Source organism: Neophocaena asiaeorientalis, unplaced genomic scaffold, assembly GCF_003031525.2.
Source record: "Neophocaena asiaeorientalis asiaeorientalis breed wild unplaced genomic scaffold, Neophocaena_asiaeorientalis_V1.1 scaffold99, whole genome shotgun sequence".
In the NCBI taxonomy this organism is placed as follows: domain Eukaryota; kingdom Metazoa; phylum Chordata; class Mammalia; order Artiodactyla; family Phocoenidae; genus Neophocaena; species Neophocaena asiaeorientalis.
Genome location: NW_020173022.1, coordinates 657,151 through 684,724, shown reverse-complemented (window position 1 = coordinate 684,724; position 27,574 = coordinate 657,151). Strand labels below are relative to the sequence as shown.

General features: G+C 41.9%; 1 protein-coding gene across 1 annotated transcript in view; it reads right to left on the bottom strand.

Annotated features, from left to right (window-relative positions):
• The window catches only part of MPZL1 (myelin protein zero like 1), a 50,234-nt gene that overhangs the window by 18,908 nt on the left and 3,752 nt on the right, over window positions 1–27,574 (bottom strand). Inside the window, exon 3 of the mRNA XM_024742431.1 lies at window positions 1,824–1,990. Coding sequence (XP_024598199.1) covers window positions 1,824–1,990 — 167 coding nt within the window. The remainder of the gene's footprint in view (window positions 1–1,823; window positions 1,991–27,574) is intronic.

Sequence of the window (27,574 nt, the reverse complement as noted above, 5' to 3'; positions counted from 1 at the left end):
AAAAAAAAAAAAAAAAAAAACTGTTTTAAGACAAGGCACCTGATAGACTGTAGGACTGGGTTGAAAGATGGATAATTTGAAGTGGGGGAATAACCAAGGGGGTTGCCACACAAGTCCCGGCACACGGTTTTTATCACTTAATGGAGAGCAGAGAAGCAGGAAGGCTGACAAAAAGCTAGATGCCAGAAACAAAGTAGGAAGAGCCAGCAAACGTCCTTATTTCTCAGGGTGGGTGCGAGGAATAGAAGGGAAGAGGTAGTGGATGGGGAAGGAAGGACAACCCCCCCCAACAAAGCTCAAGTTTAAAAAAAAAATAAGGTGCCTAGAAGAACATAAATACCCAAAAAGAACTAGCACAGAAGGGAAACAGAGGGGAGAAAAGATGAGCTCTGTTTTAGACATGGGGACCCTAATTCCATGGACCAGAAAACCCATATCTGGTATGCTGGGCTTGATTTTACTTCTCCTGAAAATCTATAAAAATGAAGAGCGTCCTGCTCATCTTATTAACTATGCCCTGACATTTGGGAGTTAAAGGATCCTGTATCAGTAACTGAACATTCTGGAATTAACCATAATCAGATTGGCGTGTAAGTATAAATTGATTAGCTAAAAACATTAATCAGAAATACGGCATGTTTGGACTTCCCTGGAGGCGCAGTGGTTAAGAATCTGCCTGCCAGCGCAGGGGACACAGGTTCGAGCCCTGGTCTGGGAAGATCTCACATGCCACGGAGCAACTAAGCCTGTGTGCCACAAATACTGGGCCTGTGCCCTAGAGCCCATGAGCCACAACTACTGAGCCCATGTGCCACAACTACTGAAGCCCACGTGCCTAGAGGCCGTGCTCCACAACAAGAGAACCCACCGCAATGAGAAACCCGCGCACCGCAACGAAGAGTAGCCCCCGCTCGCCGCAACTAGAGAAAGCCTGCGCGCAGCAACGAAGACCCAACATGGCCATAAATAAATAAATAAATAAAAAATAAGTAAGTAAGTAAATAAATAAATAAATTTATTTAAAGAAAGAAATACAGCATGTTCTTAATATTAAGGCTTGTGGTATGTAAACCTGCTTTGACCCACATGACAAGAATGTTTTGAGCATAAGTAAAACTGCTCTTTGAAGGAAAGAGCATCTGGGTGTCTTCATGATGATGCTTTACTTTCTGTAGCTAAGACAATGCCCCTCACTTCTAGTCTGGCAAAAGATGTCAGTGGGAAATCTTCACAAATTTAAATAATTCTTTGGACTCTCCTGGGTAAATCTGTGTGTTTAATTTTGCATCTATAGGATACATGTTCCACGTTGATACCATATTTATGGGAAGCAAAAGAATGCCTCTGACTCTGCTTCCCCATGACATTTGTACGGGTTCCTGCTCTCACTCACTCTGGGACTGTTTTACCCAGAACCATACCCAATTGGACCCAGTGAGGAAGTCATATAAATTTGTAATCTCTGACTTTACCTCACCTTTCCTTCCTATTCAGACACAACACCCAAGGGGCCTTCCTTTCTATAAATCCTGAGGGACACAGGTCTACTCAAACATTTGGAAATCAGGCATACATTCCAACCCAGTATACAGATAGGTAGATAGAGATATCAATATCAGTATCAATATACATAAGAAGCTGCATTTAAGAGATGCTGAACTTATTTTTTTGGAGAGTCTGAAGCAAAAGAAGGGCCTTGAAGTCTCTGATAACAAACTCACTCAGTTTGCAAGTGTGCAACAGAAGGGTGGATCGTTAATCACACTAGAGCAGTAAAGAACCCCGTGAGGTATGACCAGTGGACAGCAGACAAGCATTCCTACCGACACAGTGGTGTCAGTCCCCTCCGGCTGGAAGCTCCAGGAGACTGAGGTCAACGTGCCGGTCGTGTTGGTAGACTTGAACTTGCATGTCAGCTTCCCTTGTGTCCCATTTGCCACGAAGATTTCTTTTGGTGTATACACCTCCAGGGCCGATACACCAGCAGTCACTGGAGAGAAAGGAACAAGGAAAGCTTAAGAGTAGGATTTAGCATGAATACCACTGTGCATGTTTATCAGAGGACAAAGAAAAGATACAAGAACGTTACAAGATGTATGCAGTGATCCATCACCACTGTGTACTATACATTTTCTGGTGGAATATTATATAGCCAGGTACTTCCTACAAACTAAACCACCGAGAGTCTGGGATTTTTGCTTTCTAATAAGAAGACATTTTTACTGGTTCAGTTATACCTAATATTTGTTTTCTTTTGAACTAATAGACTATTTTTCAGAGCAGTTTGAGGTTTGCAGAAAGTAGGGAGTTCCCATATATTCCCTCTCACTTCCCCCAAGCCCCAGTTTCCCCTATTATTAACATCTTGCATTAGTGTAGCACTAACGTTGAGAATATTCTATATTTGGAATCACTCAGTAAATGTAGCCTTTTCAGATTGGCTTCTCTCACTTAGGAATATTAATTTAAGCTTCCTCCATGTCATTTTGTGGCATGAAAGCCCATTTCATTTTATTGCTGAATAATATCCTTTGTATGGATGTACTACAGTTTATCCATTCATCTACTGAAGGACATCTCATCATGCTTCTCTGATGGTCTGTTTTTAATGATGTGGAGGCCATATTTTTACTTCTTTAAATAGTTCTCATATTCACCTGCTACATTTCAATTTATATCAAGTTGATCTTTTCTCACCCTCCATATATAAAGGAATTAAAACTGCTTTAGGTAAGAAATCACTTTATTTTAAAGCCATGTTTATTATTTAACTAACCCTTTTCCTGTAAGGTATTTAAGGCAAAAATAACATATCTTGCTTTCATTAGTGAAATCTTACCTACCTCTGGATTTTAGTGTGCTAGATACACGTGTACTCAAGAAATAACTGACCACACTGGGTCACATATTCAGTTACTCACTGAGTTTTTTCAGTTAGCCTACTAAGCCCAGGAAGTAGTAATTAAAATGTCTATCACTTGGCATATAAAAATAGCTCTTTTTCAGAGATCTATCAGAGGCAACTGCAAGAATTATTAAGGATTCCTGCTAAAATAAAATAATCCTCACGCAAAAAGAGACCCTTTCATGGTCTAAAGAAGGTTAGAAAGAAACTTATTTGGCCTAAAAGTGGAAACAATTAGAGCTAATATAGAAGAGATTACAAACACCCATTTTCAAAATAAGGTTTTTTTTAAAGAAATAGTCAGGAGAGAATCCCTATCTACAGTGTTCCAATTATTCGTAGAATGTAACAGACAAGCAGAATAAGGAAGGGTATTGTCACCCAGGACTGATGGTCATATTCAGAATTTTTTCTTCCTGAGGTCTTAACTATGACTCCAGGTTAAGGAGAACAAGAGTACTCCCCCATTCCTCCCAACCATCTTCCAAATGTTTATCCTCACGACACAATGGGCACTTTTGGCCATTCTTCTAAATAAACTGATAGCCACACTGCATCAAGCAGATTTTTTTCTGCTAAAGAGGGTGGATTATTATTATAGGGAACAATGGATTATTCTTCGTGGTCCAAACCTCAAAACAAGCCCTTCTTTTAAACAAGAAGCAAACAAAAGACAGTTCCTTGCTATTGTGGGTAGGCAGAAAAGCAGCCCCAGGGCACTTGAGTTCAAAATGAAGGACAAAGCATAAAACTGGACAATTTGACCAGTTTATTCCAGGGGAGAAGCAATGGTTTGTAACCCTTATTTACTCTGTGTGATTTTGACTAGTTTTCTCCACTGGGATGAGCACTGCATGGAAAGCCACAGTCTTTAAAGTCAACAGATAAAGTTTCTCAAGGATTTTCTCAAACCAGATCCCTGCCACAAGGCCTGGCTGCAAGAACTGTTACCCTGAGATGTTATTTAGTGATCCAACTAGGCCAAGTGCCCAAGTTTACAGTCATGGAATTTTGACCAAAAAGACCAACCAAATGCCTAAATGGGCTTTTAGACAATCTATTTACGACAATTTAATTATGCCAACGCTGGTTAATAAACAAGTGGCTTTTAAAAACAACAACATACCATCACTCTTTGGCTAATTTGGACATGCAGCTCTTAGAGCCAGGAAAATGAATTCCGACTCCAGCCAATCAGCCAGTTGCAGAAAAATAACTCCATACATAGCTAGTTAACTTCCTCTTATCCCTGGCTCTTTCTCCTACTCTTGTCATAATTCTTGGAGCTTCCATTAGTCATAGGAAGAACCTTCCAAAACCCTGATCTCTTTGTTTATCTTATCTTCTCCAGAGATCTTATCCTCAGGCCTATCCCAGCTGCTAATTCCCATAACCATACCCTAGCCCAGGGTTTCTCAACCCTGGCACTATTGACAATCGGGCCAGATTAGTCTTTGCTGTGGGGCTTGCCTGTGTGTTATAGGATGTTTAGCAGCACCCCTGACCTCTACTAGGTGTCCGTAGCAGCTTTTCTCATTCCAGCTGTGACAACCAAAAGTGTCCTTAGACAATTACAAATGTCCCCTCCTCAGGGGCAAATTGCTCCTGGTCGAGAACCGCTGCCTGAGACCCTATCATTAATACCTGTTCCCCCTCCACAATCTTAATTTTCAGGCTCTCTGCCCTCTGACTGACCACTTCTGACTTTCCAGAACATTTCCTCCAATACCCTGATTTTATCAATCCTTCAGCCACATTAGAACCCAGAATCCATCAGTCCTCCAATCCTTTTACTGTCTCATCCCCAGCATGTCTCCACTTGTCCCGCTCGGATTAGATCCACGGTGCAGCACAGGACTCATCCCCTGGCTGCACTGTCAGCTCCCCTGCCTCTCTCTCCCATCAGCGCATTCGCGCATTCGCCCGGCCAGACCTCAACTCTGGTTAAGTCCACTTCTCTATCCATTCTGCATCTCTACCAGGGTGGCTGACCACAGCTGGAGAAAAGCACACAACCCCACTGACTGGTTTTACCTTAAATTCATGACCGCTAACTTCAAAGAGGACTCTTAATGGTGCCCAGCAATCCTCCCACATTTCCCTACTCCATCTAGGCTCCACTCTCCTAAATGACTATTTTATACTTTCCTCTCTAACCTCAACTGTGGACCTCCCCCTGCTTCTCTCGCTCAGCTGATGACTGTGCTTCCTGTTTCCCTAAGAAAACAGAAGCAATCACAAGAGAACTTCTCTGTGTCCCCAACCACATCCTACCGTCACCTTCTGCATCTGTGCCCTGTCTTCCTATGTGGGAAATGTCTGCACTGCTCTCCACTGTGCACTGGATCTCATCTGCTCTCACACACCTAGGGACACTGATCCAGCAAGTCTCCCTTTCTCTCCTGAATATTTCATTCTCTGCTGAGCTACTGCCGTCAGCCATAGAATTATATACATTTATATCCCAACTTTAGGGGGAAAAAATCTTGACCCTGCATTGCCCCACAGCTAAGATCCCTGTGCCCTCCTCTAACTTGTAAATCTTGAAAGAATTGTCCTCAGTCACTGTACACAGTCTCCGTCCTCCCACTGTCTCCTGAAGAAACCCAATTCAGGCTTTCATCCCCAGTACTCCACTAAAACTGTTCTTGTTAAGGAATCCAACGACCTCCACGTGGCTAAACCAACAGTTAATTCTCAAATCTCATCTTACTGATCTGCCGGCATTTGATACAATTGATCACTCCCTCCTTTTTTTCCAGTTTGGTCTCTGAAACATCGCCCCCTTTTGATTCTCTCCTCATCTCATTACCTGCTCCTTTTCTCATCCCCCTGACCTCTACATGCTGGACAGTGCCAGATCATCCCTCTGACCTCTTATCCAGTCATTCTCTTGGTGACCTCATCTATATATCTATCTATTTTGGCTGCACCATGCGGCATGCAGGATCTTAGCTCCCCAACCAGGGATGGAACCTGCACCCCCTGCAGTGAGAAACCAGAGTCCTAACCACTGGACCGCCAGGGAAGTTGGTAACCTCATCTAGTTTCAGGGCTTTAAATATCTCCTAAATGCCAATGACCCCTGTACACACACACACACACACACACACACACACACACACACACGTGTGCATACGTATTCAAACGTTTATCCAGCAATGTCACTTGGATCTAGCTGGCATCTTAAATTTAACAATGTCAAGATGGAACCCCTGATTCCCACCTCCAAACCTGCCCTTCCATGGGCTTCTCCATTTCAGTAAAGGACAACTTCAGACGTCCAGTGGCTGAGGTCAAAGCTCTGGACAACTCTCTTTCTCACAACTTACGTCTAAGCCGTCACAAAACACGTGTCTCTACAAAAAACATATATAGAAGTCGATCTCTCCATGCTCTTTCAGTGCTACCATCTTGGTTCAGGCCACCGTCATCTTTCACTCAGGTTATTTCCGTGACTTCCTAAGCTGGTTCTCTCTTCCACCTCGTCCACTTAACTGCAGCCAATCCACGGAGAGGCCAGAGAGATCTCGGTAAAATGCAAGTCAGATCTTATCACGCCTCTGCTCAAAACCCTCCAAGTTCCCCACGTCAGCCAGGATCAGGTCTAGGTCCTCACAGTGCCCCACAGAGCCTGATGTAAGCTAGCCCCCCCGGCCACCTCTCAGACTTCATCTCCTACGCCTCCTCCCTAAACATGCTGAGCAGCCACCCTGTCACCTTGTTGCTCCTCTGCCTGTGATGAGAGCCCCCAGGACAGAGAGCGCTATGGGCAAGGAGACAGGAAGTCGTGATGACAGGAGAGCTGCGAGAAGGGCATTCACCCAAGAGAACTCCTGGGAGTCAGGTGCTCTGCACAGCTGATCTCAGGGAGAAGTTTCAGCAGAGACCTGTACTTAAAACTGCATGTGGTTACATGCACATCGTAGAAGCCCTAAGTGCTTACAGCAGTTTCTGATCAACTGCGATGAGCATGAACGCCAGCAAAGTTTCTCCTACGTGGGGAAAGAGAAGGAAAGCACAGATCTCCCCCTCAGACTACATTCCGTGCAGCCCAAGCCAGGGATGAATTCACTGGTTTCTTAAACAATTGGGAATGGTTTGCTTTGTCAGCCTTTTCTTTTTTTTTAAGTGACTAGGGGTATTATGGAAGTACATAGTAAAATTATTGTGAAATTCATATGGCTTGTCTTCAGAGTCATAAAAGAGAGTTTTAAGGGGCTAGTTAAAATGGCTAAAGAACGCAAATATAAAGAGCACTGAGATGTAGAGAAACTATTGTTCTAATCCACGTCATCCCATGTCACTGTAGACTGGACTCCCAGTCTGAATAAGATATTACATAGGTTTTTTTTTTAAGCCTCAGATTTACAATTATGGTATAGTGGCAAAAATCACTGTGAAAAGTACGAAAACTTTAGTTTAAAAACTCATTGATGGGGCTTCCCTGGTGGCGCAGTGGTTGACAGTCCACCTGCCGATGCAGGGGACGCGGGTTCGTGCCCTGGTCCGGGAAGATCCCACATGCCACGGAGCGGCTGGGCCTGTGAGCCATGGCCGCTGAGCCTGCGCGTCCGGAGCCTGTGCTCCGCAACGGGAGAGGCCACAACAGTGGGAGGCCCACGTACCGTGAAAAAAACCCCAAAAAAACTCATTGATGGGGGGGTAAATGTCTGCTGTTGAATCTTGGAAAAACCAATTGCCTCAGGAATAAAAACATAGAAATGAAATGAAATGAAATAAAAAGATTAAATGATATACACATGTTTTTACAACCGGCCAACTTTGGATTCTGAGTTACATATTAACTTACAGATAAACTTCAGAATGGTAACAGGAGCTGAGCTTACTTTCTTCCTGGGGGAGGAATCTTGCTAAGTTACACTACAGTTCAAAGGGCAAGAAAACATATAAACAAAAACAACTCTTCTTCTGATGTGCTCTGGGAAACAAATTTCTAAAATGCACCACTTTTGTGGCCCAAAAGTATCAGTTAGCAGTGGAGTGATAATGACCCTCAAAGTAGGAGATCAATTCAAATGAAAAAGCCTGCAAAATCATTTGACAAGTAATCAAAAAGCTTGTGCCATCAACTCACTAAGGGTCATTTCTACAGTAGTCAAATATGATACCCCAAACTTGATATTTTTCCATTTTGGATGGAAACCCAAACAGTTTAGGGGAAAAAAGGGGGTAGGGTGCAAATACAGAATACACACATCCATCAAAAGCACAAAAAAAGCAAATTCAAGAATGGTTTGCCCAAAGGGCTATTTCCTGACATGATCTATTTCAATATTTTGAATTATTGAAGTAATACAATGTCAATCATGTCTCCCAATGTCAATCATGTCTCACGTTAGTACATGTCAGGATGACCTTTACGCCAGTAAATTCAAACTCTGGTACCGCAAAATCATTTAAAATATACTGGAGTGGCATTATTACGAATGAACAAACACTTTCATGGCGTAGTTTAAAATAACAGTGTTTTCATTGTTATTGTTAAAGCAATTCCTTGCCGTGTTACTTCTGGGTCCATGTGTAATACACCCTGGTTTGTAAAAACCTTACCCTTTTAACAAACCCTGTTAAGGTTTTCCTTGAAATTGAAAGGCTTTTGTCTTGACTTTTTTTTTTTTAAGTACTTTGATGTTACCAGTATATTCTCCCCTTTAAAAGAGTACAATCGAGCAATTTATTCAAACAGTTTTCCAGGCTATTTCTTGTTTGCTGTTGGTACACAGTGATAATCTGATATTGTAATATCTCCTAGCACAAGCGTAAATGTGACCTTTTAAAACATAGTAAAAGAGAGGGACAAAAGAGAACATTGAACACAAAATTCAGACTAGTGGCTCTGTTTGGAACGGGGCTTATGGAGCAGGATGTGTGCAGCACACACTGTTGGTCGTGTTTAATTTCCTAGGCTAGGTAGTGAGGGCACGGGAGCTTGTTTTTTAATGTGTACCCTGCGAAGTGTATCGACGCGTGTGCACGCACACTCGCCCACTCTCTTTCTTTTGTATATATTTTATTTTTCATGATACAAACTGATTTTTTTTAAAGAGAGAAAGGAAGACATCAGTAGGTGTTAAGAGATTTACTTCCTTAATTCCCGAATGCTCCAGTGAAAGCATCCAGCACATGATTCCCTCCCAGCACAGCTGTGACTCCTATAAACAGGCTGAAGAAAGGGAAGCCAGCGGACGATGCGTGTCGGTGGAAAAAATGCCGGTGTCTAGTCAGAGGCCTCACGCCCGCCTCAGCACCAGGCCGCTCTGCAGCTGAAGGGGGCTGCTTTCTGCCATGCATCAGGGCTATTCTGGACCTGCTTCAGTTGGGTGGCACAAAGTAAGGGGAGGCTAAAAAAATATACTCTATTCAACGAGCCATAAATATTAATAAATTAAGCTTTTCATTTGTCAGGAACACGCTCTTCCATACGCTTTGTCTAAAGCTATGCTTCAGGCCACAGTCTAAAACTGACTTCCTCCCAGTGTCTGCCCCACATCCCTCACCCTGTGCCCCTTTACATCCTGCCTTTCCCGTCAAGGCACCCTTCACACTCTACAGGAGGGACCTGCTGCCCGGAACCAGGGGAGGGCCGGGGGCTGTGTCCACCTTGTTCACCAAACCAACCGCTTCACCTCGCAAATGCCTGCCCCTGTCAGTGTGCTCGACAAACATTTGTCTGAAAGTTGGAAAAAAATGAATGAATGAAAGAAGGACAGAAGAATAAAAGAGACCAACCACAACTCATTTACGCTCAGCCATAAAAAATTATACTTGCTTCACAACCAATGGCTTCAGCATAATGCCCAACACGAAAGGAATTTCAGAGATTACTCAGGATCAAGTTTGAATGCTGACATCATCTTAGAGGAAGTTTAGATAGGTTTCCTCCAAGAGTCACCTTCCTATTTTGATGAGAAAATCCCAAAGGCAACTTATCTTTTGAAATGTTCAATTAAAATTAAAAAAAAAAGTTATGTACTTTTACTAACACACAGGATTACCAAATTCCTCTCAGAGCTGATTCCTTCTACTCAGGATCGATGGCCAGCTGGCCACATCTTTATCCTTAACCTTTTCGTACCAGCAAAGATCTTTCTGTTTCTCAAATGAGAGATATTCAAAAGGTCATGAATCAGGCTAGTCATTGAACTGATCACTTGACTCCCTAAAGCCCTGGTATTTCTTGTTCGCCCTCCTCTATGTATGTACTGTTCATCTTTCTTTTCTGCTACGGCTTTCCTTCTTTCAATCAGCCATTATCCTTTCAAACCATGCTGGGACTCGGCTTCTGCCCTTAATGGACTGACAGTCTCGTGGAGACAAACGAACAAACATCTATAGTGCAGTGCCTGGCCCCTGGGATGCACCCGGGCTGGTGCAGAGACAGGGCACAGTTTCCACTAAAGACCAAAGTCTCCAATCAAGCAGTGAACACAAACGCCACAGTTGTAGTCAACCTGAATTGTATCATCTGTGTCCAAATGTTTGTCCCAAACTGTCCAAACATTTCTCAGTTCTTAGCAAGGAGATGAAAAGAAGACACTTTTGGGAAGAAATCAGATCATTTTACTTCTGACAGATTATAGTGAACTAAAATGTTCAGCATAAAGAACATGTTGAAAGCTCTGGGGGCGTACCCACGGGTAACAGAATAACACTCTCACGTGCTTTATGCTTCCCGGGTGCTGAAATGGCATATCAAAATTTCTACTCAAGCAAAAGACCACTGTACTGTAAATCTGTATTGCCGAGCTCTCAAATTTATTTTATCAGAAGGCCTACAGTATGTTAGAAGATATTTGAACAAAAATGTAATCCAAACCAGAAGAGGCTAATACAAAACATTACAGGAACATCAAAACAAAAGATGGTAAAGTATGTGCCTATGTTCGATGGCAAGAAGGGTACTTCTTGTCTCCAAAATAGGACAAAAGGTAAAGAAGCAATGGACAAACCATCACTTATTAAGTGCTTACCATGGGTTAAACATTATTAAACTATGGCACATTTATTATTTTTCAGCTTCACTGTTGGGTATTACCTATTGGATGGAAGCTCAGAGAGGTTAAGGAACTTGCCCAGTGACTTATTCGGCAGCTGTGGAGCCAGAAGTTGAATCTAGGACCCTCAGACTCCAAAGCCTAGCTCTTTTCACTATGCTGATTACCAACCTTTAACAGAGTCCTTTATTCAAACAAAATCTTATGGGGAACCCAATATATAATGGAGATAGAGGTAGTTTTCATATACAAGTCAGACAAGAAGTACTCAAAACTCACAATAATAAAGTCCCAGAAGTAGAATACAGCACAATGGTTCTCAACCTTGGTTATATTTTGGAATCACCTCGAGAGCTTTGAAAATTAGTGATGGCTACTGAAGCTACTCTGTATGATACTGTGTACTGATGGGTATATGTCATTATACATTTGTCCAAACCCACAAAATGTACCATACCAAGAGTGTACAACACCAAGAATGTAAACGATGGACCTCGAGTGATTATGAGGTGTCAATGTAGATTTACCCATTGTAATAAATGTACCACTCTGGTAGGGGATGTTGCTAATGAGGGAGGCTATGCATGTGTGGGGAGCAGAAGGAATATGGGTGTATGGCTATATGACCTCCCAATCTTTCTGTGAAAAATAAAGTCTATTTAAAAAAAATACTGGACTTCCCTGGTGGTGCAGTGGTTACAAATCCACCTGCCAATGCAAGGGACACAGATTCGAGCCCTGGTCCGGGAAGATCCCACATGCCACGGAGCAGCTAAGCCTATGCGCCACAACTACTGAAGCCCACGTGCCTAGAGCCCATGCTCCGCAACAAGAGAAACCACCACAATGAGAAGCCTGCGCACCACAACGAAGGCCCAACGCAGCCAAAAAAACACTAAAACTAAAAAAAAAAAAATACTGGGCTTCCCTGGTGGCGCAGTGGTTAAGAATCTGCCTGCTAATGCAGGGCACATGGGTTCGAGCCCTGGTCCAGGAAGATCCCATATGCTGCAGAGCAACTAAGCCTGTGTGCCACAACTACTGAGTCCACGTGCCATAACTACTGAAGCCCGTGTGCCTAGAACGTGCTCTGCAACAAGAGGAGCCACCACAACGAAGAGTCGTCCCCGCTCGCCGCAACTAGGGAAAGCCCGCGCGCAGCAACAAAGACCCAACACAGCCAAAAATAAAAACCAATAAATAAATAAATTTATTTAAAAAAATACTGATGCTTAGGTCCTGCCCCTATTCCTAGGGATTCTGATTTAATTAGTATGGGGTGTGGCCTAGGCATCAGGATTTTTAAAAGGCCCTCAGGTGATTCTACACTTGTAACCAGTATCCAGCACACCAATGAGATGCTGAACTCTACTTATGATACTGTAATAAAAAAGACCATGCCTGAAGCAGATGAGCCAAGCCTTGCCTGGCACTTGATTGAATGTAGATATAGATATGCTGACTTGTAAAATATAAGTTAGTGCACACGTGTGGACCTGAATTTTTCAAAAGACTGGGGCGATGGTCTACTACCCTCTTAATCAAACGCACACTTACAAGTTTAAATGTATACACAGAAATTACAAAAACGTGCTTTATTCTGAAGAATGCATTGGCTGCCAGAGTTAACATGGTGGTGTTCTCCAAAGTCCCCAAATCATGAATACAACTTCATGTCTGGCACATAGTTCCTTATTATTATTTTAATGGTTAAAAATATACTTTAGAGGACTTCCCTGGTGGCTCAGTGGTTAAGAATCCGTCTGCCAGTGCAGGGGACACGGGTTCGGAGCCCTGGTCTGGGAAGATCCCACATGCCGCGGAGCAACTAAGCCCGTGCACCACAACTACTGAGCCTGCACTCTGGAGCCCGTGTGCCACAACTACTGAAGCCCGCGCTCCTAGAGCCCGTGCTCCGCAGCAAGAGAAGCCACCGCAATGAGAAGCCTGCGCACCGCAACGAAGAGTAGCCCCCACCCGTCTCAACTAGAGAAAGCCCACGCGCAGCAACGAAAACCCAACACAGCCATAAATAAATTAAAAAATTTATTTAAAAAAAAATATATATATATACTTTTGAAACAAACAAAATGTACATCAAACATTTGGAAATCTAAAGCACTGTTCCTGAAATCCCCTAGAAGTCTACTGAAGAGAGCTTGAAAACCACTTCTCCACTTGGTTTTTGAGAAGTTCAGGTTTACTGTAAGTGTGTAAAACCAGCATCTGCTGCCATAGCAACCTGAAATTGGACAAACAGACTAACCACATTTTAACCACACGGGGGAAGTGAATTAAATGAGGGAGGAAATACTTCAACCTTTTTAGGTCCGTAGGTACTGTCAGAGCTGATCTTCTACCTGGTAATTCTTTGGACAGGTTCTTAATTAAATGCAAATTTCTAATTTCTTATTTAAAACCCAGTTTAAAAGCTCCCTTATTGCTTCCAAGCTTTTCAAAGTAACATCTCCCCTTTCCTGCTTCACGTTTGGCGAGGGCTACTGCTGGTGAGCTGGTATCAGTCTGCTCTTGCTCCCTTCAACGTGCTACGCAGTTGGCATACCTCTGGGCACAGTTTGGAATGAGGCCACCTCTGAAATCCTACAGAATCTCGACTCCACCTAAACAGAACTTCAGGAAAACCCTCCCTGATCTGACCACCTCTTGCACCCCACTACTCAATGTTTCTCGTAAGCCTCTTCAGTAGGCTGCAGTCTACTGAAGCTACAAGTGAGAAGCCAAAGCTTTTTGGTATTTAGCCCTGCAATTGTCTTGAACTCCACTCTCACTTGAGACTCTGAGGGATGGAACCTCATCTTATTTGGCCTGTGTGCGCCGAACACATAAGACAATTCCTGGTGACCAGAAAGTTCTCAAGGAGCATTTAAAGAGTAAACAGACCGATAACAGCTGTGTTTTTAGGATTCCTATAACGTGAAGCTTTGGTTAATGAAATGCATAAGCACCTTTAAAAAAATAAAGAAAGAAACCAAGTTGCCCTTAAATGGAAACCTAATCCTACTCAGTCAAACTCTCTCTGGCTCTTAGAAAACTCTGGCAAGAGAGTCCAGATTAATCAGCACCAACTTATCAATGCCCGAAAGAGTTCAAAGTGTAAATGCTCACCTTTGGCCAGAAGTAGAACATGAGACAAGAATGGAAATGTGTGCCCCTTTTCTGTTGAGGTGCAGGCTTTGTTAGAATAAAACAAAAGAAGACAATTATATCAATTAAATAACTTTTTTTTTTTTTGGCCACGCTGCACGGCATGTGGGATCTTAGTTCCCCGACCAGGGATTGAACCCGTGCCCCCCTGCATTGGAAGCGTGGAGTCTTAACCACTGGACCGCCAGGGAAGTCCAAATTATTCATTTATTGAATAGCAAATAAGTGCTACATTCTATGGGGGATGCAGTCTCCTTAGATACTACGCATGAACATACACACACACACACACACACACACACACACGCACGTACGCAAGAATGTATACAGCAAACACTGAGTGCCTACTGTGTGCAGGGTCTGGGCACAAGGGAGGACGCGGGAGAACAGCCTTCCAAACGAGGCTTACAGGCTACCCAGTCTGTATTTTATTTCTTGTTTATACCACCTTATCGTCCCTAAAAAAGTTCCTACTAAAGCATCTCCGTAAAGTAGCAAATAGACTACATGTAGTTAATTAATGTTGAAGTTTGAAAAATGAAGAGGTCAGGGAGTGTTTTAGGGGAAATACACTTGAATTTTATCTGGAATGCTGAGAAGAATCAAGATAGGAAGAGCATTTTGCAGAGACAAAAACATGAGATGCTGTTTCCAAATGGATTGTGTAGATTACTTTGGCTGGAGTAGAAGAAAACTTTCAAGTTGAAAAGGTAGGCTGAGAAGTTGGAACTTGATCCTGTGGGGAAATGGGCACCAGTGAATGTTTTTAAGCTGGGCAATAAGGTAAAAGTGGGCTTCTTGGCAGAGATGTGAAGAAACACAGAAAAAGGAGGGAAAGGAGAGGCATTTAGAAGATGTTTTTCCTCAAACAATTTTTGTTTGGTTCATTCTGCCCCTAACACTGGACAAAGGAGAAAAACTTCCGAGAATGACTCATCCGCACATCTTTCAAAAGCAATAATACTACTAAGAAACCAAATTACTTTTACATTTATAAATCTACAAATTGACTTTAGATGTGTGAGGGATATTTTTAAAAACTAAGTACTGCATATATCTAATTTCTTTTAAATAATTAATAATAAGGAATTCTACGTGATCATATTTGTCATACGGTTGCCACAAGTTCTTTGAAGTTATTTTTTTACCACCACAACCATTTTGATGAAAATCTTGCTAAAATGTATTATTTTTCTTCTGTCTTCACAAAATAATACTACAGTGAGTGAAGATTTGCAGAGAAACAATATTTACGTAGCTTTGAAGCATTCCTCCACAAGATAGTTATTAATTACAAAGGGGAAAGATAGCTCCTTTACAGTGGAGAAATATGGCAGACACCATCTTAACAGAGGATCAAAGTTAATGTCACTAATGATGGAACCCACTGGTAACGAACGTCTCCTTATATGATGTACTGAGAAGAACAGAACATTACTTCTGCAGTATTCCTGCCAAATGTGCATAACCTGAATCATCAGACAAACCTGATGGAGGGACATTCTACTACGTAACTGGTTTGTACTCTTCAAGAATGCTAATTTAAATTAAGGGCAAAAAGACTCAGGAAGTGCTGCAGACTAAAGGTGACTAAAGAGACACGACAACTGGACGAAACACACCATTCTGGATTTTCTTCTGCTAGGGTGGACATTATTGGGGCAACTGGCAACACCCGAATAAAGTCAGGTGATTACACTGTGGTTATATAAGATGACGTCCTTAGTCTTATCTTTCTTTCTTTTGGCCGCAAGCCATAGCTTGTGGGATCTTAGTTCCCCGACCAGGAATTGAACCCTGACCCACAGCAGTGAAAGTGCCGAGTCCTATCCCTCCCTGGACTGCCAGGGAGTTCCCGTGTCCTTAGTCTTTAAGAAATACATTAAAGTATTTAAGGATAAAGGCAGGTGTGCGCGCGCACGCGTGCGTACACACACACACACACACACACACACACACACAGTATTTAAGGATAAAGGACCAGCATTTCTGCTGCTCTCACATAGTTAAGAGATACACACGTGAGGATTAAGAAAATGTAATAAAATGTTAACATTTGAGAAATCTGGTTGAAGGGTAGATGGTATTCTTTGCATTCTTTTGCCACCTTTCTGTAAGTCTAAAATTATATCAAAATAAAAATGGAAAAGAAATAATATACTATTTTGTTGAATTTTTGGCTAACTCTTTGGTAACTCAGGACTTGTGTGGACATCAAGAACATAATATAGTGATAACTTCTGGGGCCACTCAGATATGTAGGGCTATTTGCCCCTACCTAGCTGTCTCCAGCCATGATTATTTTTGAACTTTTGTAAATGCTTTTCATTTTCTTACAATTACCATTCCAATCAGGTAATCAGCTGTCAGCATTGCTGATGGCAGTTTGCCTTCAGCATCCTCTATTCCACCTCCTAATTAATTGCTCTAATCTATTATGGACTTGGAAACTCATCTAGTTCATGTTTATTTTACAGATGAAAAGACTCTAATCCAGAAAGGGTAAGTAACTTATTGAAGGCATCCATTATCATCAAGAACAGAAAAAGGATTTGAACAATTCCAAAGTTCTTTTTGTGACATCATGCTAATTTGGTCAGTGTATAAATAAGAGGAAACAGTCTCTTAATAAAAAACTGTGTTACACTGAGATCAGACTTGTGGCTGCCAAAGGGGAGGTGGGAGGGGGGAGAGAGAGGGATGGACTGGGAATTTGGGGTTGGTAGATGCAAACTATTATATTTGGAATGGATAAACAACAAGGTCCTACTGTATAGTACAGGGAACTATATCCAATCTCCTGGGATAAACCATGATGGAAAAGAATATTAAAAAAGAATGTAGGGACTTCCCTGGTGGTCCAGTGGTTAAGAATCTGTCTGCCAATGCAAGGGATGCAGGTTTGATCCCTGGTGGGGGAACTAAGATCCCACAGGCTGCAGGGCAGCTAAGCCTGTGTGCTCTTGAGCTCGTGCACCACAAGGAGAAGCCCACACACCACCGCAACAAAGAGCCCACGTGCCGCAACGAAAGATCCGACGCAGCCAAATAAATAAATATTTAAAAAAATTTTAAAAGTATGTATGTGTAAAACTTGAGTCACTTTGCTGTACAGCAGAGATTGGCACAATGCTGTAAATCAACTATACTTCAATAAAAAAATTTTTTTCATTAAAAAAAAGAACTGTGTTACAAGTAAGACTCAGGATCTAGAAGGAATGGACTTTGCCATATTAATCTTAGCTGTCCCTTGGCCTTCTCTTTGCTTACTTTCCAGTGGCCAGATAAACCTCTGCAGATTATCAAAATGTTGGTGTATTTCAAGATTTTCCCCTAACCTTCTTCTTTATTTAAAAAAAAAACCCACATGTTTCAAAATCTCTGGATACTCTGTCACTTACTGAGTGGCTGGCAGAATCGCCCAAAGTTTAGATTTTTACCCACTTACATTCACATACGCAAGAGACAACAATGCCACAAAACAGTAAAAGGAGGACACATGCTACTAAGTCATCTGTAACTGACTATAGTTTAAAATGTACAACAAAATTTCAGAGCACCTTGTTCCTCCAAAAGTATTTTTACAGATATTTTCAGATAACTGAAAGAATCTTCTGACTCCTGACTTACTGTAAACATCTAATGGAGGGAAAGCTCTTGAAATAATTCCTTGGGGTCATTCTCCCCAGAGGACTGGCATTTACTCAAAGGCTTCTGGATGGCAAGAATTGCTTAGAGGGCTTCCCTGGTGGTGCAGTGGTTGAGAATCTGCCTGCTAATGCAGGGGACACGGGTTCGAGCCCTGGTCTGGGAGGATCCCACATGCCGCGGAGCAGCTAGGCCCGTGAGCCATGGCCGCTGAGCCTGCGCATCCGGAGCCTGTGCTCCGCAACAAGAGAGGTCGCGATAGTGAGAGGCCCGCACACTGCGATGAAGAGTGGCCCCCGCTTTCCACAACTAGAGAAAGCCCTCGCACAGAAACGAAGACCCAACACAGCAAAAATTAATTAATTAATTAATAAACTCCTACCCCCAACATCTTAAAAAAAAAGAATTGCTTAGAACAAAGTCTGTCAAATGATTGAAACTGCCATTTTGAGGAGGCTGGTATGAAATAACGTTTCAAGCCACAGTACATTTTGAAATAATTTCCAAACCCAAATGTTTATGTAAATTTCCATCAACGGGGAGAGACTGCTTAAATAAATTTGATATATCTGTACAGTGGAAAACCCTGGTATTATAAGAAAGAATGAGGAAGTTCTTTAGTGCTGATATGAAATGATCTCCAAGACATATGATTAAATGAAAAAAGCAAAAGGTAGACACACCATATACAAAAATTAACTCAAAATGTACAATGACATTATGTAAGAGCTAAAACTATAAAATTCTTTGAAGACAACATAAATTTTAGGTATGATATCAAAAGCATGAGCAACAAAAGAAACAATAGGTAAATTGGACTTGATCAAAATTTAAAAACCTTTGTGCCTCAAAGGATACCATCAAGAAAGTCAACCCATAGAATGGGAGAAAATATTCGCAAATCATCTATCTATTAATCATCCAACAATAAAATCATCCAACAATAAAATCATCCAACAATAAAATAAATAACAACAACAAAAAAATCATCCAACAATAAAAAGACTAATTAAAAGATGAGCAAAGGACTTGAATAGATATTTCTTCAAAAGAAGATATACAAATGACCAATAAGCAAATGAAAAGGTGCTCAAACATTACTACTCATTAGGGAAAGGCGAATGAAACCACAGTGAGATACTACTTCACACCCACTAGGCTGGCTATTCAAAAACACTCTAACAAGTATCAGTTGGGATGTGGAGAAGTTAGAACTCTCTACATCGCTGGTGGGAATGTAAAGTAGCGCAGCCCTTTGGAAAACAGACTGGCAGTTCCTCCGATGGTTAAACGTAGGGTTACCGTATGAGTTAGCAGTTCTACCCCTAAGTATATATCCAAGAGAACTGAAAACATGCCCATCAACTGATGAGTGGATAAACGAAGTGTGGCACATCCATACAATGGAATATTTTTTAGACATAGAAAGAAATAACATATCGATACATGCTATGTCACGGATGAACCTTGAAAACATGGTAAGTGAAAGCTGGATACAAAAGGCCTCATACTATGTGATTCCACTTACACAAAATTTCCGGAACAGGCAAACCCATAGCGACAGGAAGCAGACTCTGGGGGCTGTGGGCAGAGGGAAATGGGGACTGACCCCACTCATGAATACAGGGTTTCATTATGGAGTAATGAGCATTCTAAAACTGGGTAGTAGTGGTGGCTGTACTATTCTGTGAATTACTAAAAAACATTGAATCCTATGCTCTAAAAGGGTGAATTTCATAGTAGGCAAACTGTATCTCAGTAAAGCTGCTGTTTAAAAAAAAAAAAAAAGCAAGCTGTTGAGCAATAATGTATGGGATACTACCACTTACAGATTTGCTCACATCTCCATAATGTATCTCTGGAAAGATACAATGTTAGAAAACTAACATTGGCTTCCTCCGCAAGGGGACTGGAGACAGGGGAAGATTTTTCATTATGTGCTCTTTTTAAACTTTTGAACTATGTCAACATAGTACTATTCAAAATTTTTAGTTAGAAATCAAATGAAATTAGAAAATGTTTTTAATAGACTAGGTCCTTCCACTGGTTTGACAATGCAAAGCTCTATGCAAAACAACACACTTGGGGGCTGTAGACGGTAATGAGTCACTGAAATTAGCCTGAAGTAACAGAAAAATCAGTACAGTTTCCTTTTCTATACTGTTTAAATCTGCTTCCGTTAACTCTTCCCTTTTGGTCTTCTAACTCTTTATGTCTCAGTGGCTCTTTGATGAAGTAATTTTCTGTACCTCTTTTATTTGGAAACCCAAACTGAACAAATTTCTTCTATATTGGATCAAATTCCCAAACGTGTTTAAAAAAAAAAAAAAGGAGCAAAAAACCTATTTTAAAAAAATGTATTATAAAACCTCCCTCTACCAGACATTATACTTTAGAGGAAATTAAGACTAATAAATGACCCTTAATTTAGGAATAAATTTAAGAATAAATGACCCTTAGGAAAAAGTCTAAAACAGTTTCAAAACACTACTTCCTACATGCTCCACTCCTAAATTTCCAACCGAGTGGCTTAAAACTGCCCTCTGAAAGCCATTCTCTATTTTTCACCAGCGTTGTCATAGAGCTAGTGCAGAAACAGGTTTCCAAAACAGGACACTGAACCCCAACTCCACTCACAACAGGGGCAGAAGGAAGTAGCCCCGCTTGATGAAGAAGTTCTCCCTTCTACTTAATTCCACACTGTCCAGCTGGAATCACAGTGTAGTTCTGCACTTTGCAGAGTTCTGTACTGTCGATCTTATCTGATATATTGCTTTATCCACGCTCTTATGTTATTATGTCAATGCCACACACACCCTTGATGACGCCGAGAGCTGCACGGCTGTGTCAATACAGCTCGACTCCGTAGCTGGGCACACAAAGCCCTTCAAAGCCTGGCTGCAGGTTACCATTGTGGCCAGTTCATCACTCTCCCCATCTCACCCCAGATCCTACATTTCTGCCACATCAAACTTCTAGCCCTTTCCCCAACACACTACACTCTTTAACAACAATATGCTTTACACATGCTACTCTTTTGGTCTGGAACGCCACCTCCACTAACTCACTCACTCAAACTGGGTCAATGCCTGTGCTTCCTTCAAGGCAACTCCAAGATAATCACCTCTGTAAAGGCTCCCCTAACTTGGGGTCTAATCGTGGATATTTTTTCTGAAGTTTCAATGAATTTATATTAAAAAGACTTATAAAGTAATAAAAAATTAGGATATTTCATAAACTTGAAGACACCACTGATGACAAGAAACATTATTTTATGTGTCACTGGGAAATAAAAATGATGGCTCTGACTCACCAGTGACTGTAAAGTACATCCCAATGTCAGAGATATTAAAATGTACAAAACTGTCTTCAAATTTTTAAAATGTAGTAAAGCTCAAAGGTAAAGATGTTGTCTTCCATCTGTCTGTTTACCTATAACACGTCTCTTGATTGTTATAGGTAAATTGTTTCCCAGTCTCTCCCAGACCTTTGGCATCTAAGATTTTGGATTTTACTCACATTTGTTTCTTCCCAATAATTAGCTCAGAACCTAAAACCCAAGATATGCAGTGTAAAATAAGAGTCCAGCTTATTTAAATTTAAAAATAAGAGTTCCTGACATTTTGCCAAAGAAGAAACGCAGATGGCCAACAGGCACATGAAAAGATGCTCAACATCGCTAATTATTAGAGAAATGCAAATCAAAACCACAATGAGATATCATGTCACACCTGTCAGAATTGCTATTATCAAAACGTCTACAAATAACAAATGTTGGCAAGGATGTGGAGAAAAGGGAACCCTCCTACACTGTTGGTGGGAATGTAAGTTGGTGCAGCCACTGTGGAGAACAGTATGGAGGTTTCTCAACCTCCCTTCCATATGACCCAGCAATTCCACTCCTGGATATATATCCGAAAAAACCCAAAAACACTAATTCAAAAACATGCATGCACCCCAATGTTCATAGAAACATTATTTACAATTGCCAAGACATGAAAACAACCTAAGTGTCCATCAACAGACGAATGGATAATAAAGATGTGAGACAGATAGACGTGTGCGCGTGCATGCACGTACACACACACGCACACGCACACAGGAGTACTACGTAGCCATAAAAAAGAACGAAATTTGGCCATTTGCACCAACATGGGTGGACCTGGAGAGCACTATGCTAAGTGAAATAAGTCAGACAGAAAAAAACCAATACTGTATGATATCACTGGTATGTGGAATCTAAAAAATATAATAACAAACTAGTGAATATAACAAAAAATAAGCAGACTCACAGATATAGTGGTTACCAGTGGGGAGGTGGGGAGGGGCACATGGGGTGGGGGAGTGGGAGGTACAAACTAGTGGGTGTAAGATAAACTCAAGGATGACACGGGGAATACAGCCAATATTTTGTAATAACTGTAAATGGAAAGTAACCTTTAAATATTGTATACAGGTAAATTTTTTTTAAAACTCAGTTAAAAAAGAGTTCCTATTTATTAAGGATCTGTCTAATGAAGTACAAAAAGAATGTGATAAAACTTAGAAATCATTAATGCCATAAAAATAAAGCTTAAAAAAAAAAGCTTCTAGGCTTCCCTGGTGGCCCAGTGGTTGAGAATCTGCCTGCTAATGCAGGGGACACAGGTTCGAACCCTGGTCTGGGAAGATCCCGCATGCCGCGGAGCAACTAGGCCCGTGAGCCACAACTACTGAGCCTGCGCGTCTGGAGCCTGTGCTCCGCAACAAGAAAGGCCACGATAGTGAGAGGCCCACGCACAGCGATTAAGAGTGGCCCCCGCTCAACGCAACTAGAGAAAGCCCTCGCACAGAAACGAAGACCCAACACAGCCAAAAATAAAGAAAATTTTAAAAATAAAATGCTTTAAAAAAAAAAAAAGCTTCTTTGCCCACAGTGACTCAGGCAATACCCAATATTTCAGCATCATTGTTTTTTTTTTTAATTAATTTATTTTATTTATTCATTTTTGGCTGCGTTGGGTCTTTGTTGCTGTGAGCAGGCTTTCTCTAGTTGCAGCTAGTGGGGGCTACTCTTCGTTGTGGTGGGGGCTTCTCATTGCGGTGGCTTCTCTTGTTGCGGAGCACGGGGCTCTAGGTGCGTGGGCTTCAGTAGTTGTAGCTCACGGGCTCAGTAGTTGTGGTTCGCGGGCTCCAGAGCACAGGCTCAGTAGCTCCACGGCATGTGGGATATTCCCGGACCAGGGCTCGAACCCGTGTCCCCTGCATTGGCAGGCGGATTCTTAACCACTGTGCCACCAGGGAAGCCCTTCAGCATCATTTTTAACCCACACATATTGGAGATGTTAAATTTTTCAGTGTTTTTGAAAGATACACAGGATATGCCCTTGTATCCGGGGTTCCAAAAACATTCTCAACAGAATGTGCTGAATCTTCCATTTGCAACATTAGATTAATGGTGTTTACTTAGTACAGAGACAACATTTTTGCCCCACAATATAAACAACGATAAGCACTTAAAAATATATTTGTAATAGAGAATCTGATGTTTGCTGACAACTTTCAAGCTGTTCCAATCCCCTTTCCCCGAGGGGAAGCTGATAAGAAAACCCAGGTTATCCCTCCTTTGGGGCAGATGGGAAGCTAAAACCAAGCGCTGGCCCGAAGCACAGATGGGAGCTCTGACCTCAGGCCCCATCATCTAATCAAAATAAAAGCAAAGCCAGACTTATTTCCCTGTTCTTTCAAGCCACTTTTGGACCAGCTTGAGAAGCCTGCCCTGCCCTTCCCAGAAAGCCTTATTACATGACTAACAAATCTCTTCATACCTTCTTGGTACGTATGTGGCATCATCAATTCTTATATCTGAACCAAATACGGGGTGTGGGGCTGTTGGTGTCCATCTCACCTCTGTGGAGTGATCACAGCAATATTTATTCTTGAATTGATGGCAGCAGATATTATTCTGTTATGATTTCACTCCCAATTTAAAGTAAATAACTTTAATGATATAAATGGATAAAATGTTCACCCACTATTGTAAAGTAGCCATAATAAGGACTTTTATTAAGGCCTATATGTAAACTTATTTCAGAGGGAGGAAGTGGGAAAACCCATCTGTAGATGTGTAAGTTCTTACAGAACTCTTGGGGGGAATTCCCTGGCGGTCCAGTGGTTAGGACTTGGCACTTTTGGTGCCGTGGGACTGGGTTCGATCCCTGGTTGGGGAACTAATGTCCCGCAAGCCGTGTGGCCAAAAAACAAACAAAAAAACCCTCTTGGCTTCATTCAGATATACTTTCTAATGGATCTTATTTATCTTACACTTCAAAAATTCTCCCCCTAGTAAGGTAAGTTTTTTACAAGATATCTACAATTTTTCCTGGGAAACCACCAGTGTGGCTCTGTGGTCTGCAACGCTAGCAGCCAGAGAGCTACCTGAAATAACAAGGAATAATGAAATAACAACCTTGGGCAAAAACCTGTTGGTGCTTCAGCTGCTACTACTGTAAATGTACTCTAATAATAGTATCTACCTCATAGGGTTATTATGGAAATGAAATGAGTTAATATTTATAAAGGGCTTATTAGAGTACCTGGCCTATGATAAGCTCCATACATCTATTTGATAAATAAATAAGCAGCTGCAAAAACATTTAGGTGTATTTGTGCAATGTGATGCTTCTGGACTATAAAAAGTATCTATCAAAATAGACAATAGCCTCTTTTCTCTGAAAAACTATTGCATTAGTAAGGAGTCTAAAAATGTCAGTCCCATTTACTTCATGCATATTAGTTATCTCTCCAAATGGACTCTAAGCACCTTGAGGGCAGAGGTCATTCCCACAGTCCTCTACTGTACCTGCCAAGCACTTTCACAGTGTCAGGATTCCCAGGTGTACACAGCAATGCTAGTGGATTGGCTAGCTTTGAGAATGGTGTAAACAGTGCTGAAAGTAGAGGACAGAAAGCCTGCCCATTCCGCCTCCATGAGATCTACTTTTTTTTGAAATGGAAGGTGTTCTAAAGTAACCTCTAAGTAAATAATGGTCAACAGTTGTTCATGCAGAGTCCAGAGACAGAGGCCAAGTTAACAGGAATCAGAGCAATGGAAAATAAAACACTACGACTTGACTACTGGAAGCAAGAGGCATCGTTACTTTCATTTATTTATACTCTGCCTAGTTATATGAAGGAGTTGATGTGGCTTCCTAAAAATACGTATGAACGTAAATATTAAATAAAACATGGAATCAGGATAATATCCATTAAAAGATCAATGCTGAGGGTAGGGTAACAGAACACATCTATGCAGGAGATACGGTCTATATACTGGCTAAAACAAAGCTTTTCCTGGCCACCGTCTCCAAGAAAGATTTCTCATATAGGGCACCCTGAGTAATGCAGGGGGCACGTCTTCAAGAACAACTTGGAGCAGTCCAACAGTGAGTTTTATAAAGCAGGCTCTCCTGACACCCCTTAAAAAAAATGCTGATGACATTACACCACAACAGGATTCAAAGAAAGCAACTGTGTAAGGATCCAAAGCATGACTGTCCAAGTACAAAGGTAAACCAAAGACAGGACATGGAACAGCTACAGAAATAAATGGACTGCATATCACTTGAACAATACTCTACAAATATCACTTCCCTTAGCTGGGCTCCTGATAAAAGTTGTTCGGCGAAACATTTCCTGTTATATTCTTTGCCAGTGTGGGTCTGTGTTGATTATCAAAGGTAGATCCACATTCTTGACAGATCAAAGAACAAAGCAGGTTGACTGTAAAAACTGAGGTGCCAAATCAAACCTCTCACCTAGATCTGTGGCCATCTCGCCCATGGGTGGGAGGTGAGCCATGGGAATGCCCCGGGCAAGCAAAGCAACACTTCTCTTAGAGAATGACTTTGGGATTGCTCCAGTATAAAGTGCAAATGATTGGTCACACTGCCAACTCCAGACCATAAAGCATAAGCAATATGATTTTAGTCCAGAAACTTCCCACAGTACTTGCTAACAGTCACCCTACACAGCCAGGAGCTACACAATTTGCAGGGCCCAAGATAGGGGTGGGAGAGGGCTTGGTACTTGGATCAGGAGGGTAAGAGGACACTGCTGAGTTGCCCACCAAATTCACCAGGGTGCTGCCAGCCCAGGGGGAAGGGAATGGTCACCGTGCCGCTCCACCCAAGGATACCCCAAGGCACCTGGGGCTGGAGAGCAGTGGGCCAAAAACCCATCCCTGGGAGGCAAGGAGGCTGCAGGAGGCAAGCTTCCATGTGAGCTCAGGCTCTGAGCCCCACGCGCACCCCACTGCCTCATCAGACTTCACTTACAAAGTACACATTCAAAGATAAAATTATTAAGACTTTCAAGACGGTGGCCTCAGAGCAGTAAACGCCAAGCTGGTTATAAGGTCCTTTGAGTGTGAGGTCCTGTGCGACTGTGCTGATTGCCTGCGTATGAAGCTGGCTCCAACAGCCATAAAAAGATCTGCAGAATGTTCTCACAAAGTGTCTGATTTTGAGTGATAAACCCCATCAACAAACCTACCAACTGAATGAGTTAAAAAAGACATCCCTCTATCACACTTACAACTCTCTACCATATCAAACATAGTACACATTGGTTTAAAGTTACCACTATCACCACCACCTAGAAAACGACATATCTAGAGTTTGTGCGCTAGTTACAAAATGAAACTATCTATTATGACTATGGTAGACTGATAACAGACTCCTTACCAAAATTCCTTAAGGCAATCCATGTATATTTATTGTAAAAGTTGGACAGTATCTTTTTCATTTGAAAGTTACTATTAATATATCTGCCCATAATACTACAATTAAGCAATATACCCTTATGCTTATATTCCAGGCTTTTGACATTATGGAAACAAGAATAATCTGATCAGACCAACAGGTTTTAAAACATTTCAGGTAAATGACGTGCACTTTAAAATAGTTCTAATGGAGGGGAATGTGGGCAGCAGGAGGGAAATTCATTAAGAATTTACCGCAATAGGGCTTCCCTGGTGGCGCAGTGGTTGAGAGTCCGCCTGCCGATGCAGGAGACACGGGTTCGTGCCCCGGTCCGGGAAGATCCCACATGCCGCGGAGCAGCTGGGCCGGTGAGCCATGGCTGCTGAGCCTGCGCTCCGCAACGGGAAAGGCCACAACAGTGAGAGGCCCGCGTACAGCAAAAAAAAAAAAATACCACAATAGTTCTGGGATAGAGCGGTGGTGACCTGGACCAGAGGAGAGAAGATGGAAAGAGAAATGGACAACCAACAGGATTTCTTGCTGATAGCTTAATATGGGAATGAAGAAAAAGAATACACCAAGAATAACTCCTGAGTTTCTGGCCTGAGCAACTGAATAAGTAAAGTGCTTACAGAGCTAGAGATTTAAATGGGGAGAAGGAATAGAAATCAACCTGCACTTTTGGAAATGTTAAGCTTGTGATGCCTATGAGACCTCCAGATGGAGTCAAGTAGGGAACTGGATACGCAGGTCTGAAACTCAGAGGTCTGGGCTGTGCATAAATTTCTGAAGTTACCAGCATGCAGGTGGTACAGCACTGAAAACCACAGAAGAAAATGCCATCACCTCAGAAAATAATGTAGTGAAAGATGAGGGTCAGGCCTAAGTCTGGAGGAACACCAGACCCTGTAAGGGCAGGTGTGGAGAGAAGGAAGACCCTGCCAAAGGTGAATGAAAGGGAGCAGATTGGGAGAGGGGAAGAAAACTAGAGAATGGGGTGTCAGGAAAGAAAAGAAAAGAGGAATGGCAGGGGGTCTCAGACGATGACTACAGAAAAGGATCTAGAGAGTCTGGCAACTTGGGGTGCACTGGTGACC